The following is a 17,090-nucleotide window of genomic DNA, read 5'->3' on the forward strand; positions in this document are numbered from 1 at the left end:
TTCCATGACATCCTCTTCCAGGTGGGCTTGTAGATTGGAAACAACGTGTACTGCTGATGATGCCTCTGTCATTAAAGCACTCAATTAAACTAGGTCCTAAATAATTTGTAGTTTAGGATCGACCTAGGTCATTACTTCCAAGGAGCATGTTATTGGTTTCTTTAGGTAAAAATTTAGGTGATGAAAAATGTAATAAAATGGACCTAAACTAAAATGTAAAATTCTAATTCTAAATGCAAGATGTAAATGTCCTAAAATCTATTTGAAAATTAAATTAAACCAAATGAATGCAATGCAATTTTTTGGGGGGTTTTTTTAGAAGGAAAATAAAATTAATGAATAAAGAAAATTAATCAGAAAGCAAAGAGAATTAGCAAGTAAATTTTCAGAAATTTCTCTTCAGGTACAGTAGAGGGGACAACTTAGGATTCGTATGAATTTAACCTTCATTACCTTAATCAGTTAATTAGACCAAAGGGAGGTGATAAGAGAGTGGAATTAATAAACTTCATTACCTACTTGAAATAAAGGGAACCCTCAACTTCAAAAACCCTTAAACTATTAGAGAACTCATAACAGTGTAAGGTTGGTTAATTAAGCTTATTAAAACCAATGAAAATAATTCAAATTAATTTTGGAAATTATGTTTGAAATTATCTCATTAAACAATCAAATAATTAACCAACTTAATTAAACAATTAAGAGGCAGAAGAACCCAAATTTTGCAATTCAAACCACATTGATAATTAAACTCATAATGAAAACTCAATTATAAATTCAATTAACAATGCAAAGGTTCTAAACATAAATTCCAACAAGTGTCTCAATACAAACAAAATCCAAATATCAATCCAATCCAAGGATAAAAAAATAACAATCTAGAACTAAATTGTCTCACAAAAATACAATTCAAAATTATTTAAAACTAAATAATCTCAAGTCCTTGAATTAAAAAGATAAATAGAACATCACTCCCTTATGGTCTTCAAGTGCAGGCCCAAGGCTCAAGTCTCCTCCATGCTCCTCCCAGGTTGCCTCCCTATAAGCTTAAGCTTCCATCAAATTGTCTCCTCTTCCAAGGTTGTTAGATGCCATAGCCATGAATTGATTGAAGGTGATGGTGAGGAGTTGTGCGTGTAGTGAGAAAAAATGAATGGATGATGATGAGAGGTGATGATTGTTGGGTGGATATGGAATGAAAGAAAAAAATGGGAAAGGGCGTGAGGCTAGAGGAGTAGCGGTGAAAGGGGAAGATTTGACGTTGGGTTGATGATGGAGTGAATGGAGATGGAAAGAGAGTGATATTTTGGCGTGCCTCCCTCCTTCAAAAATAAGAAAAATAGTATAATGAGGGAAAAGGAAATTTTTGTGGATCTAAAACTCAAGCACATTAGTGATTAATTGACCCACTTGATATTAGCCATTGGATTGTGCTTAGATTCCAAGAAACAATATTGCACCATTGGATTTCCTATGTGCCTCTTTCTTGACCTACAAGAATTTAAGTGCATCCATTAATATAGATTATATCCAAATATAATCAAAAATTAAATATTAAATCTGCACAAAAATTAGGCAAGAAAGTGTAAAACTTTCTAAAAATATGAGACTTGTTTTCAAAGAAATAGGAAAAATTAATTCCAAGTCAAAAATAGGAAATCAGAAAATATTTATATTTTTAATCCAAAATCTCAATTTTTATGCAAAATCCAAAAATCAACCCATTAATCCAATTATGCATAAAAAGTTCATTTAAGCTCAAAATTATCATTTAAATCCTAAATTAATGTGGGATAAAATTTATAAAAATTGGGCTTTATCAACTACCCACCTAGATAAGCCAGATACCGGTTGAACAGATATCCTCACAGCTCAATCGGTTGACTGTGCTCATTCAAAGGAACTGTGACATGTGCATCATGTATGTAATGCATGTCCTTCACGTTCAATCTCCTCATGGACCTATTGCCAGCTTGGTCTGCACAATTAAATTGGTAATCAGATAATATTAATAACATTTAATTATTAATATTAAATAACTTATTTCACTTACCCACAACCTCCACCTCCCAACTGCTTAACTATCCACCAAGTCAATGCGGCTGCTGCTACTGGTCCTCCTCCTCCTCCAAGCCCCGTACCTCTCCCTCAACATCACCCTTGAATCTGCCCTTATCCCCTTCTAGGTTGAGATCAAAATACTCATCGATCTCATAATATGCTAATCATGGGCCCCTCATCCTCCTCTATCGGCACCTTGGATGGCCCAGGCTGCTCAGGATGTCGAGGGGGTCTTGTAGGCTCAATGGGATCTATACCATTTCTACAAGCCATGCTATTTAAACTACAAATAATTAATTAAACAATACAAAATGCAAAATTTTTTAAACATGATTTTAATAAATTCTAAACATTTTCACAAGTATATCTGAAACCATAAATAAAAATTTAAAAAAAGAAACCAACTTCAAGTTTTTGAAATTAAATAAAATACTACAAAACGTAATTAAAATAATATCACTCCTAATGTCTAATAAAATTAATTACTAAATAAACAAATTTTATCATTAAACAATTACAAATAACATGCAAACTAAAAAAAATTGAAGACAATAAGATGTATAATCATCACAATTAACTAATTCAACAATCTAAATCACATATAACTAATTAAACAAAATGCATAATACAAAACTGTTTAAATATGAATTTAATAAATTCTAAACATTTTATAATTATCTTCCAATTTGTAATTAATAATTAAAAACAGTAAATTTAATTTTTTGAATTAAATAAAATACAAAAATTGTAATTAAAATAATATCATTTCTAATGTCATTTGAATTAATTATTAAATAAATATATTTTGTTATTAACAATTATAACTAACATGCAAACTACAAAAATTTAAAACAATACCAGATATAATTATGAAGTCAAACAATATCAATGTCAATTAAATAAGTAAACTAAAATAAATATTAAATTAATACAACACTAATTAAATATTTAAATGTTGTAACTATTAAACAAATTAACTAATAAATGAACATATATTCGCACCTAAGTAGCTGGAATTGGATCTGGGGCTACAGTGGAATTCAAGAAAAATTTTGGCAAACCTCCCTACACACACACTTCAAAAGTGGAACCGCGGGGGGGGGGGGAGCGCTTATATAGACACCGGAATTTTGTAGATGTTGATATTAGTAGCGGTTTACAGACAAACCGCTGTAAAATTGTGACACGTGTCGTGTCTGTATTGAATAACTCAACACTTTGTCGTAGTTGTTTAGAAAACCACTACAGATTGTGAAAAATTTGTAGCAGTTAACCTAAAACCACTACAAATTTTTAACATTTGTTGCAGTTTTAATTACAACTGCTACAAAAATAAAACGGTTCATCTTCTGCCTATTGGACAACCGCTACAAAGAAACCGTTACAAATAGTTTGTTGCAGTTATTATTACTGAATCGCAACTAATAAACCGCTACAAATTTGGCACCACCTTCCCGCCAGCTACAAATTTGGCGCCAATCTCCTGCCATCTGGTGGGAAGGTGGCAGCAAATTTGTAGTGGTTATTTGAGCAGAAATCTGCTACAATGTGTGACAGAAAGTGAAGGTTGGGTAAACCGATGTAGATTTGTAGTGGTTTTACAAAAAAACCACTACAATGTCTTGTTTTGTAGCGGTTTATGGTAACCGCTATAAAAAAAACCGCTACAGTTTTTAGTTTTTTATGTAGTGAGGCGAAAAGAAGCAATGATAAAAAATGGGACTAGACAAACCGATTGGATTGAGAACCATCCTAGTGTCTAGTTCGGAATTGAGGGAGAACGAGAACTAGCGTAAGATTGGTGAACTATTGAACAAATCTAAATTAGTCATCTCCTAGTTTTGTAAATTTTTTCAAATAAATTAAATCATGATTTGAAGTTATATTTTATGCATATTTATACATTATGAGCATTGAAACAAAAGAAGGATTGTGAGGTAATGCACAAGAAATATATGTAAATATATTATTGAACTATAAATTTTAAGATAATCACATAAATTATGTAAAATATAAGATTATAGAGTTATTTTCTTTTATTTTTAAATTATAGAATATTTATTAATTTTTTTAAATTATACGTCTTACATTTTTATATTTACCCTCGTATTTTTGACTTACCTTTGACTCTTTTTCAATAACTGATTGGTCTTGTTTTCCAATGCAAAATTTGAAAAAAAAGAAAAAGCGAGACATTAGTATATCCATAAAAATTTCCAAACTAAGATCCCTAACCTCTTGTAGAGAGAAAAAGGATTGTGAATCATTTGAAGTCCAAATCTGATCCTCAGCATTTTCTCCTTGGTAGGCCTGGGATTTAAATAAGAATATTTGCGACTTAGTGAACATACCACAGTGATAAACAAATAGACCTTTCAAAGAAGGGCATTGCAGTTTCATGATGCCAGACTTGAGCTTCGGCAAATTTCCTAAGAGCAGAATCTCTAAACTTGGAAGCTCAGTCTCTTCAACAACCTCTCCAACAATTTCCGCAAGTGCTCCACAATTTTTCACTACAAGTATTGTTAGTCTTTCTTTGATAATAGAAGCTTCTGGAAACAGAGTTTGCACACAGTCACAATTAGTGACCTCGGCTTTGTCAAGATTTTCAAAGCTCAAAATCCTTTCAGGATTCTTGCTCCATACATGCTTCATTTTTGGCAAATGATCTAAAGTCATTTTTTTCAAATTGAAGTATTTTACATTCACGTTCTCATTGACGTCAAATATTTCCACCACTGAACTGCAACTTCGAACCTTCAATTCGTACAAGTTTGGCAAGTCAGTTAGTAAATGAGATGGAATCACAGTTGATAGAAACTGACAATTCTCCATCACCAAGGTTTCTAAGTGCCAAAAGTTTGGTCTGGCAAGGGAATTTCCGCACGCGATATTTATACTAACTCAGCATAGTCGAAAAGTGATAAATCTATACAGTCGGGAAGCTGTAAAAAGATTAAAACAAGAGTGTAACAAGAAGAAATTAATGATATATTGACATAGTAATTTTCTCAAACTCAAAAGCAAAATGATAAAAGACTTCAATGTATCTTGAGTGAAGTTCAAAATTTTGTGATAAAAAAAATCACATGGAGAGAATTTACTCTATATTTGGGGTATGACTTTGCTTATTAATTGGCCAAATATCGAGAATTCTATAATGGAAAAATATGGTTTGGAAGAGAAATTTTTGTGTGTCATTATATATATGAATTTCTTCAAAGTGATTTAATGTAAATTGTAAAGATAGATGACACATAAAATAAGCTAAGTGGGTGAAGAAATGGAGCCCACTAATATGTGTTTATACAAAAAGGAAAGGAAAAATGGCAAATAAAGACTCCCAATGTGAAATTGCGATTTGGGACCATCAATTTGGAAAATGGCAAATAAAGACCCGGTCCCATATTATAAATATGAAATTTTGGTGAAATATCTAAAATGTCCCTCAGTCAAGTTATGATTTGGTCTACTGAAGTTGTTATTCGCTAAAGTGAACTTGTCATTTCCTACAGTCAACTTGTCATTTGGCATACCCTCAGCCAAGTTGTGATTTGGTTTATTGAAGTTGTCATTCGCTAAAGTGAACTAGTCATTTCTCACAGTTAACTTGTCACATGGCCAAGGGCATTTCAGACATTTTACCAAAAGTTCATATTTACAATATGGGACTGGGTCTTTATTTGTCATTTTTCAAATTAAAGGTCTCAAATCGTAATTTCACATATTGGGGGGGTCTTTATTTACCATTTTCTCATAAAGAAAAGTGATGGTATATTTAAGTAAAATATCATATTCAAATACAAAATTTTAATAATTTAAGCCTATGGGTCTTTCTACTTAAATGTCATTTTCTGAGTTTATGTTCAACTAATATAGAATTTCTTGACTTCTCAAATCAACCTATATTCAACTCACACTTCCCGACATCCAAAAGTGTTTCTAAGTAGTTTCATATCTATATGTTTCAAAATTAAAATAATTTTTTGATGATTTAAAAGCAAGACTATAAACTCCGCCTATGTTGCATGGCCGGTCCCAAGCTAGGGTAAAGGAGGAGGGTTGTGTTAGGCCCTCGACAGCCCACGTGAAACTCTGTCGAATCTTTTATGACATGGATCAAAGAAGAAATTGTGCTACTGCTTGGTCGTTGCCCGGAAGTGACGCGCTGTATGGCTCGAGTACAGTGAGAAGTGAGCAAGAGCCGCTGCATTGTCGCCCGAATGTAGTGTTAAATGATCAAGGCCTACCGTACTCTTATGGACGAAGGTAGTTAAAGAGGTTAGTTCATGAAAGCAAGATTAGGTTTGGCACTTGAAACGTAGGGACACTGTATGGTAAATCGAGGGAGGTGATGGAAGTAATGGGCAAAAGGAAGATTAATATTTTGTGCCTCGAAGAAACTAAATACATTGGAGAGAAGGCTTTCAAATTTACTAATAGATTTAAACTTTGGTATACGAGAAAGGTAGGCATAAGGAATAGAGTTGGTATTATCATCGATAATGAATGGAAGAATCATTTCTTTAAGAATAATTGTGAGGGGGGATACTATCAATGTGGTTAGTTCTTATACCCTCAGATAGGACCAGAAGACCAGCTTAAGGAGAAATTTTGGACAGATATGGAGGGTTTGATCCCAAGTATACCACTCGTGGAAAAGATTTTATTGGTGGTGATCTTAATGAACATGTTGGTAAAGAAGCGGGATAATATGTTGGAGCTCATGGTAGTATGGGTTTTGGAGTGCATAATAATGAAGGGCAAGCTATTATTGATTTCTCCCTCACATACAACCTCAAGATTATTAACACTTGCATTAAGAAGTAGTTGGAGCATTTAATCACTTACAAGAGTGGAACCCATAGGTTGCAGATTGATTTCTTTTTGGTAAGGAATCCTGATAGAAAACTTTGCACAAATTGTAAAGTGATTCCTGGAGATAGCATGACAGCACAACATAGAGTATTGGTTCTTGATGTGCGTATTAAGTGTATAAAATAAAAGCACTTACAAGTGTTAACCCCAAGGGTCAAATGGTGGTAGTTAAAGGGAGAGAAATGAGAGATTTTCAAAAGGACTGTTTTAAAGGAAAGGGTTTGGGAGCTACAAGAAAATGCTAATCTTATGTGAATGGAAATGGCTAATAAGGTCTAGAAGATTGCCAAAGCAATCTTGGGTGAATTGAAAGGTTGAGGTTGGCGAGATAAGGAGATATGGTGGTGGAACGAGAACGTGCAATAGAAAATCAGGCATAAGCGAGATTGTTTTAAAGCAATACATTTGTGTAATAATACTGAAAATTGGGAAAGGTATTGTGTAGCTAAAAAAGAGACTAGGAGAGTAGTAGAAGAAGCTCATGCTAAAGCTTTTGAGGAGTTCTATAAGGATTTAGGGACTAAGACTTGGGAACACAAGATTTACAAGATCGCGAAGAATAAAGAAAGAAAAACAAGAGATTTGGACCAAGTAAGATATATAAAGAGCGAAGAAGGTAGAGTTTTGGTTACTAATGGTGATATTAAGGATTATTGAGAAGCCTACTTTTATAAGCTATTTAATGATGGGAGCGAAAGAGCGACTATTGAGCTTGATGATTGACAATTAGAGAAGAGGAACATAATTTCGCTTTTTATTGTAGAATTTGAGTTGATGAAGTTAAGGTAGCTCTCAAGAAAATGGAAAACAATAAAGTAGTTGGACTTGATGGCATTCCTATTGAAGTTTGGAAATGTTTGGGTCAAAGTGGGGTGTTGTGGCTTACTAAGTTATTCAATGAGATTTTGCACTCCAAGAAAATGCCTGATGATTGGACAAAAAGTACTTTAGTACCTATTTATAAGAATAAAGGGGATATTTAGAACTATACTAGTTACAGAGGGATTAAACTCATGAGCCATACCATGAAATTGTGGGAGAAGGTGATGGAACATAGGTTGAGATTGGAGACTAGTATTTCTGAAAACCAATTCAGGTTCATGCCAGGAAGATCAACAATAGAAGCGATTTATTTACTGAGGAGGTTAATGGAAAAGTATTGAAGCCATAAAAGAGACCTACATATGATTTTTATTGATTTGAAAAAAGCATACGACCGTGTGCCTAGAGAAGTGCTTTGGAGAGCCTTGGAGAAGAAAGGTGTGCGTGTCTCTTATATCAAAATCATACAAGACATGTATGAGGGAGTCACAACTAGTGTTAGAATGCCAGGCAGTGAGACAAAGGACTTTCTTGTAAGGATTGGCCTATATCATGGATCATCTTTGAGCCCTTATTTGTTTAATCTAGTTCTCAACGTTCTAACTGAGTATATCAAAGAAGAAATCTCAAAGTGCATGCTTTTGCTAATGATATAGTTCTATTGGCTAAGACAAGAGAAGAGATTATTGCTAAACTTGAGACATGAAGAAGAGCCTTGGAATCAAAGGGTTTCCATTTGAGTAGAAGCAATACAGAATATATGCACTGCATTTTTTATAAGAGACAAGTTAACACAGAGTTGGAGGTCAGATTGGGAGACCAAGTCATTCCACAAGTGGAAAAGTTTGAATATTGGGATCAATTATACAAAAAGATGGTGAAATTGATAGAGATGTTAGTCACAGAATTCAAGCTGGGTGGTTTAAATGGAGAAAAGCGACAAGAGTTATCTGTGATCGGAAAGTACCAAATAAGGTCAAAGAAAAGTTTTATCGTACTGCTATAAGACCGGTAATGCTATATAGCAGTGAGTATTGGGCTTTAAAGGGACAACATGAACATAAAATGGCAATTGGTGAGATGAGAATACTGAGATAGATGTGTGGTCATACAAGAAAAGAAAAGATCCGTAATGAACATATACGAGGAAAAGTTGGAGTAGTTGCTATTGATGAGAAAATGGTAGAAAATCGATTGAGATGGTTTGGTCACGTGCAAAGAAGGCCTTGGGACGTGCCGATAAGAAGAGTTGATCCAATAGTATGGAGTCCTCTAAAAAAGAGTAGAGGAAGACCGAAGATAACGCATAATGAAGTCATTGAGAGAGATCTTTTAATTAACAATTTATCCAAAGATTTGGCTTTGGATAGGGCTTAATGGTATCGTGTGATCTATGTAGCCGATCCCACCTAGTGGGATAAGGCTTTGTTGTTATTAAAAGTAAGACTATATATATTGATTTTCTTAAATTCATTTAATACAACCACCAATCCTAAATATAAGATCTAGTTTGTAATACAAATTATATTACAAACTACATCTTATATTTAGGATCAGAGGACAGCCTAATTTAATTTGTCGTGTAAGAATATTAAAACTGGTATATTGATATAACGTAAATAGATATGATAAAAACAATTAGTACGTACCGAATTCATGAACATCTTCAATATTCTATCATTCAAATCCCCTTTCCAAGACCAATTCTCTCTTTCTGCATTGATCACAACTACTTGTAGATTTAGTGCAGTGTCTACCTGGTTGCAGAATTTCGTCATCCTTAGACATTTAGTCACTACCAAATTTTTGAGTGACACTACTGCAAAAAAGAGCTTTCATTATGCTAGTTGAGACTAGCAAAAGAGCTTTGATGAGGCCAGACTTAAGAACTCCAATCTACCAAATCTTCCCACCATGTGACTTGGAAGCACCGTCATAAGATCATTGCAATATCGAATAGATATAGAATTAAGACTAGTAAAAGAATCTTGGCTAGATTCTCTAGGCCATATAGTTGTCTACTGGTACATTCGATGAAGATGGATTTCCTCCAGCTTGGGAAACACGCAAACTTTCTATAGTACAAATTAATTAAGCATTAGGAAACAAATTCAATATATCCCATTACATAATCACACTTTGTAAAGGCAAACTTAATGTAGAACAAGTTATCAAGTACTACTCCGGTCCTAAATATAAGACCCATTTTATAGTGTAAATTATACCACAAAATAGGTCTTATATTTAGGACTGGAGGAGTACCAAATAGTCCAATTTATTATGCCAACTTACTCGTTGCTTCACGCTCATCTTCATCTTCATATTTAAATACTTCCACCATCTCCTCGCATTCACTTATAGACAAGCATTTGAGTTTTGTCATACTCTTAACCATGGAGAATGAAAATAAATATTCTATAGGATGACAATTTCCCACATTCAATTTAGTCAAAATTTTAAAGGATTTTGATTGGTTGCTTACATCTTCAAGGGCATTGAAGACAACTCGAAGCTCTCTAAGCTAGGAATCTCAACCTACAAAGACAATAATATATGTCATAGGAACAACTCAGATAGCTTTTTGGAAAGTTTAGGCAAGAAAGTAAAAATAGGAGGAATGTCAAAAAAATATAGGTTTTGAAGATGTTGAAAATTTAACAAATAAAGCAATATGCAAGATAGTTAAAGAGTAATGCATAATTTCAAAATATTTTAAATAATATGTGTATATAAAAATCATAGTTGAAGAGACATACTTGTTCAGTAAAGAGAATAATGTCATCATTTAGACCTTGATCATTGGAATAAACTCCAGTAAAGTTATATAAATGAATCAACGCTAGTGAGCGTAATTTTTGAAAGTTATTGATCTTTACATCATGCTCTTCCTTAGGAACAATAGTCTTCATGAACTTGCAATCTGAAATGTCAACTATTTCCAGGCTTTTAAGGAGCAAAACCATAGAAATGGAGAAGACATTTTCTATTCGATCATAGAATTGGATCCTGACAACTTTTAGTCTTGAGAATGAGATGCTGCTAAGATTGGTACTGTGGCTTATTATTTTCATTTTGTTGCCTAGTTGGTAGAGACAAAGTGATTCGAGAATGGGGAAGACATAATTAAGGTTTAGCAACTCATTTGGATCGATGATGCATTCAATATCAGAGTTATGCATGATAGAAAATTCTTTCAAACATGGAAATCCTTCCAAATTTAACTCACAGAAAATATTCCTAACACCATTAAATTCCCCCAGTAACATTTTTTCTACTCCTCTATCTGAACAACATCTTCACACCTTCATGATAGTGAATAGCATTGCATTCTTTTTTCTGTAATGGCAAAACTCTTAATGCTTCGTCCTTCACTGTGGAGATAGAAACAATGGGGAAAAAGAAGAAAAGCAAAGGAAAAGAAATTATTAAAGGGAATGGTACTTTTTCTAGCTAAAAAAATAATATTACTTGCTAAAACTAATAAAATTAATTAAATATTTTAAAATTAATGTGATATGAAAATAAAAAATTTATTGAAATTGAAAGTAAAAAAATTAATTTATATCAAGTTTAATTTATTGGGATCCTACTATTATTTTTAATTAAAAAATTATTTATAAGCCTGCCTAAAATTCATGTCATGTTTTAATTTATCGCATTATGCTGGGTTAATCAAATTATTTAAAAGAAATATACCTATGCTATTACACACCTTTTATTTTTATAAGGAATAGATAGAATGATTAAAATTAGTGAGGTTGAGAGTACTGAACATAAATTACTAGTAAATTTTTGGCATCAAAATAAAAAAAAAATTATTAGCCCTTCTTTTAAATACCTAGTTGATTTATCTTAAACAATTTATCATACTTATCAATGCTTGAAAATACTATAACAACAAAACCATGTGTTTCATATGTTTCATATGTCTTAAAACATATGTTAATCTTTGTGTACCTGGCATATTGAAATCCCACATTGAAAATGTCTCAAAATCTCCAATAACAATCTTGTAGCAATCCAACTTGTTGAGGAACAGGTTCCTTGGTGGAACTATAGCATTTGGTAAACATATCTAGATTTTTCAACTGATGCAAGTGCCTTAACTCAGCCAGAACAATGTTCTCAGTTTGATTTTCCTCGCTTCCCCACTTCATATTTCTCATATACAATTCTTCCAAATTATACAAGCTTGACAATACATTAGGCGGAATCTCTCTAAGTTCCCAGCAATTGCTGATATCATGCAATTGCAGCTTACGTAGTTTGCCTAATTCAATGGGTAGATTTTCAAATCTAGATCCTGAAAAGCTAAGAATTCTCAATTTCTCTATCTTTCCTATGAAGGATTTGTCACCTAACTTGCATTGCTCTAAGCAAATCATTCTTAAGTATGTTAACCATCCAATTGAAAAACAAAACTCTGATACATCAATACCAATCAATATCAATGATAAAGGTTGCCTAGCTTGTTGAAAAAAGCCTTTTGGTATAATGAAAGAACGATTAAGGCTATCAACATGAAGAAATTTTAGACTAGGACAACTTACAAAATTTGGAAGCTCATCATTGATATCACAGTAGCATATAGATATACCATTATACTTCTCAAATTCATCTTTGTGAGGCCACTCTTTTAGTTCCCCATTTCGCATGGTGAAAAAATGCCACTCCTCATATAGGATTGATAAGGCACTCTCACGGAGCATATCATGCATGTGGAAATGATCATCTGAATAACTATCTAACAGCATACTTGAGTCTTTAAGCTTTTTAATCAATCTAAGTACTTTTTCACGAGTTTTCTTGACTGTAAGAAATCCTTCAAATATATCCACACCAATACAGTACTTCACTAAGTCCATAATTAGGGAATGATAACCTAGTTGAGCACAGAGCAAGAAAGTAGATTTTAGCTCTGCAGTTTCTAGATATTCAAAGCTTAATTTTGTAGAGAAATCTACAGATTCAGCCACCTCAGTGAATTCTTGTCGTTCAAGTTGACCAAGTGTCTCTTCCCACTGCAAGTAGCCCTTGGTCCTTAATTGTCTTCCCAGTTGTGACGATTGCTATGGGTAACCCACCATACTTGCTGGAAATCTTTGTTGTTAAAGGTCCAAACTCGGGAGGTTTATCAACCATTCAAACCATGTTCGTAAACAAATCCTCAGCCTCCTGGTCCATTAACCCTTCAGTGACAAAATCTGAATTTTCTTTCACATGCATTTTATCAAACACCATCTCTTTACTTCTTGAAGTCAACAAAATCTTGAGTATTTTGGAATTATTAGTTGCTTGCCCGTCAATAATCGTCCCTTCTTGTCTAGCAGAATTTGGAGTAAGATTGACATCATCTATAGGTATCCCCAACTTGTTCAAGTCCAATTCAGCCCATAGATCATCAAGAGCTACAAGAGTATTCTCCTTTTCCCTTTTAAATATATCTCTTAAGCGATTTGCTCTTCCACTCTCAGTTTCTTCATTTAATCCTGTACCCAATTGATCAGCTAGTTGGCCTTGAATTTCCTTTATGTCTAGATTTCTTGTCACGGTTGCAAAGATAACCACATCAAACAACTTATCTTTTCGAGCTCCGCTAGCCTCTTTTTTGACTAAAGTGGTTTTGGCCACACCTCCCGTTCCATACACCCCAACAAGTTTAATAATCGGATCTTTCAGTACCTTGGAAATATCCTTTGTAACTTGTTTTCTTGAGTTAAAACTTTCAAAATTAATGACATGTGAAAGGAAATCTATTGACATTAGCCGTAGACCAGAAGAAACTCCATCAGGGAATGAAGTTTTGCAAAGATTGTTGACTTTCTTTGACAATCTATAAACTTTTTTGGCTAAACAATACCTTATCCAAGGTTTAGGCAGATAACACACGATATACGGGAGGTGTTCATCTTGCCAAAACTTATCATTCTCAGTAATAATGGCATTTGCCTCATTCAACCATTTTGAAACATTTTTGGTAGTATCTTTGCTATTACGATATTCTTCATCAACCAGATGCTGCATCAGGTCTCTTTTTTCTTGGAGGTCCTTATGAGATTTCCTTAGCTCCTCAAGTTTGAACCCATACAGGAAATAACTAAGGAATTGTTCCTCAATTGTTTTCTCAATTGTTTTTTCAGCAAAGTTTGAAACTTTCTTTTTTAGTTTTCCTAAGTAAGAGTTCATAAATTCTCTTACAATAGGGATCTTCCATAATGATTCCAACAGCCTCCAAAAGCTGCAGAGAAAAAATAGAGTATCCATACAAGGGAATTAAAAGTTACCAAGAGAGAGCAACATTAATTTAACTTCGGATAACAGAAAAACCAAATTGAGGCATATAAGCATGGTTTGTCGTGAAATGTTCCTTGGAAAACTATTTTGCATAGCACAACGGATGCATGTTTAGCCAATTCAGCCCATCCACCACACATGCACTTCCGACATCAAAAAACCTAAGACAAAAAAACTGACTTGTTCAATAAACTCATCATTTTTTTACATGAATTCAAATTAGTTTAATTTAGAACGGACATTTAAGTAAGGATAATGCCATAAATAAAGAATGAATTGGGAGAATTTCTCATTTAATTTTAATAAATTTCAAAATAAACATATCATTTATGTATTGGAACAATTATTCCTACTAGGGTAAATGTCCAAAAATACCCATAAACTTTTACTCAAAGTGTATCCACCACTACTAGATTTTCTGAGGTGAAAGAGTACCCAAAAACTTATAAAACTAGAGCAAAAATGACATAACCGTTAAATTTGCATAACAAACCATTATTTTTTGCAGTGGGGCCCACACTGATGTTATGAAATTACCAAAATATCCCTAACTCTAAAAAAACAAAAAAGGATAAAAGTGCAAAAATGCCCATAAACTTTTAACAAAATTGCGCCAAACACCATATATTTTTTTCCTGATGTGCAAAAGTATCCATGACTGTAGCAAAAAACTCTATAAAATTTTTTATTACGCCATTATAATACTAATAATTTTATGGTTAATATATATGTTTGGTCTTATAAATTTACATCGAGTTTTAATTTAATCCTTTAAATTTATAAAATTTATTTGAGTCCTCTTAATATTAAAGCCATTAATCTCATTAAGGGAAAATGTTGATTTAGAAAATTTAAATGGTAACTCTACTATTAAATAATGAAATATTAATTTTTAATCTAAAATTTGTAAATTGAAAAATATTTAAAATAAAACTTAACGAAGATGTTGTCTGATTTTAACATCAACAACCTATCTTTCAATATATAAAAATGTTATATTAAATGATTAAACCTTAAGCGTACTTTATTAGCATTTAAATTCATTAGGTTAGTATTTTTCATTAGTGAGAACAACAGTGTTAACATTTAGTGATTGAAAATACATTATATATATTTTTAAGGAACTAAATTAAAACTTGACGTAAACTTTGTTTATATTAACCATAAAATATTTTGTATTATAATAGTATGATAAAATTTAACAGAGTTGTTTTTGTTAAAATTAAAAGAATTAGTTTGTTTGCATGGTTATGATACTTTTGCACCTAGAAGGAAAAACATACGATATTTGCCGCATTTTGACTAAAAGTTTATGGGTATTTTTGTACCTTTATCTTTTTTTGTTTCTTTGAGTTAGGGACATTTTAGTACTTTCATAACATTAGCGTGGGCCCCATCACAAAATGTAATGGCTGCTAATCAAATTTAACGGTCATGTCATTTTTGCCATGGTTTTGCAAGTTTATGAGTACTTTTGTATCTTGGAAAAGCTTGTGATGGTTGGTGTATTTTGGGTAAAAGTTTATAGGTATTTTTGCATATTTATCCTTCCTACTATAATAATATATATATTTTAAAATGTAATAATATGACGAAAATACTACTTTATCATTTTGTGACGGATCTTATAAAAAACAAAATTTCACTAATCTACAAATATACTTTCAACATAGATCTTGTCAAAACATTTTGAAGTTTTTGATTCTTTGAGATTAATGACTACTTCATTTTTTAAAAAAAGGTTAAGGTGTAAATTTGTTCCAAAATTTTTTACTCAGAAGTGTTGAATGGCCAGAAGTTTTTTATGTTACATTTTGCCTTGGAAGCTTAAAATCATAACAATATTACTCCCTACTATTAAAAACCTAATGTTGACCATTAAAATTTTTAACGGTAGAAGGATTATTGCCATCCGAGGCAAATTTGCACCCCAAAAAAATTTTCGAATACTTAACGCTCCTGAATGAAAATTTTTTAAGTAGATTTGCACCTCAAACCTTGGATATTACAACTTTAATTATATGAAATAATAGGTTTCAAGTGTCAGTGATGACCTGAAGATTAATGACTACTACTTCAAATAGATAGAACATGTAATATAATCTCCAAATGCAGGACATGAACATTTAGAGAGCCATTGCTTATTTTGAGCTGCAGTTTTCACATTATGAGAAGTACGGTAAAAGTGAGTGAGACTTACTAGTTTATGAGAAGCAGTTTGATTACTGTGTGCTCTATGCTGAAGAGAATGTTTAGTGAAACAGACGAATCAGTTTCGAAAATTGCTGGCAATGATACTGAAAAGCCTTAGTCAAAAGATCATCGTCGATCATTTCTAAATATATTTATTGGCCATTTAATGAAACAAGGGTAGTGAGATTTTATAATAAACCAATAAACTTAGTAGCTTGCTGAGGATCAATCATGCTTGTAATTTGACCTTCCATCTTCACTTGAGGTACTATCTTGAACGAGATGGCTAGACGAATTAAATTTATGATCATCAAGTTAATTTTATTTTAATGCATAACAGCAGTTTAATTTCATGAATGCAATATATAACTTAAATTTCGTTTAACAGAAAAATAATAATTTAAATTTTAACTCACACTAAGACATACTCCTATGAAAAAGGTAGTGTACATGTACACTGTGATGGAGATAGTCATTAGAGGACCAGAAAGTGAAGCATAGGAAGAGATCCAATTAAAAGCACTATACTGTCATCTATAACAATATTGAATAATTTGTTGTGTCCTTTGGATTAAAAATGACCTAAAATATCTTCACTGTATATATAACTGATTTATGATAGTTGTTATATATTTTAGAGTTAAGGTGCAAATCTATCCATAGAATATTCTGTCAATGACACTAGACACCAAACACCATGAACTTTTTGTTGGTGCAAAAGTACACATAAAGTTTTTAAAATGTTGGAAAAATACCAAGTTGGTTCAGTCAATTAACATTGACCGTTTAACAAGCATGTCAAGTAAAAGGTAACAGTGTAAAAATACATATGAAGTTTCCAA

The 17,090-nt window shown here is 32.5% G+C and overlaps 1 protein-coding gene across 1 annotated transcript; it reads right to left on the bottom strand.

Annotated features, from left to right (window-relative positions):
* Positions 1-10,239: 10,239 nt before the first annotated feature.
* LOC114750793 (probable disease resistance protein At4g27220) lies at positions 10,240-13,785 on the bottom strand. The gene is made up of 5 exons (XM_028939395.1): positions 12,910-13,785; positions 12,312-12,830; positions 11,719-11,836; positions 10,518-10,681; positions 10,240-10,296 (listed from the first exon to the last, which is right to left on the bottom strand). Exons 1-5 carry the CDS (start codon positions 13,783-13,785, stop codon positions 10,240-10,242), a joined length of 1,734 nt encoding a protein of 577 aa, XP_028795228.1.
* Between the last annotated feature and the right edge of the window lie 3,305 nt (positions 13,786-17,090).

The sequence above is a fragment of the Neltuma alba genome, unplaced genomic scaffold (assembly GCF_004799145.2).
Source record: "Neltuma alba isolate B1F8T4 unplaced genomic scaffold, ASM479914v2 tig00006651_pilon, whole genome shotgun sequence".
Classification (NCBI taxonomy): Eukaryota; Viridiplantae; Streptophyta; class Magnoliopsida; order Fabales; family Fabaceae; genus Neltuma; species Neltuma alba.

Bases quoted from the DNA above. Each gene is read 5' to 3' on its own strand.
- LOC114750793 (XM_028939395.1), bottom strand. From the start codon at position 13,785: ATGCAGCATCTGGTTGATGAAGAATATCGTAATAGCAAAGATACTACC. The intron at 12,831-12,909 runs GTTTGAATGGTT...GGTTACCCATAG, and splicing joins AGGATTTGTTTACGAACATG to CAATCGTCACAACTGGGAAG. The intron at 11,837-12,311 runs GTAAGTTGTCCT...TGAAAAATCTAG, and splicing joins ATGATGAGCTTCCAAATTTT to ATATGTTTACCAAATGCTAT.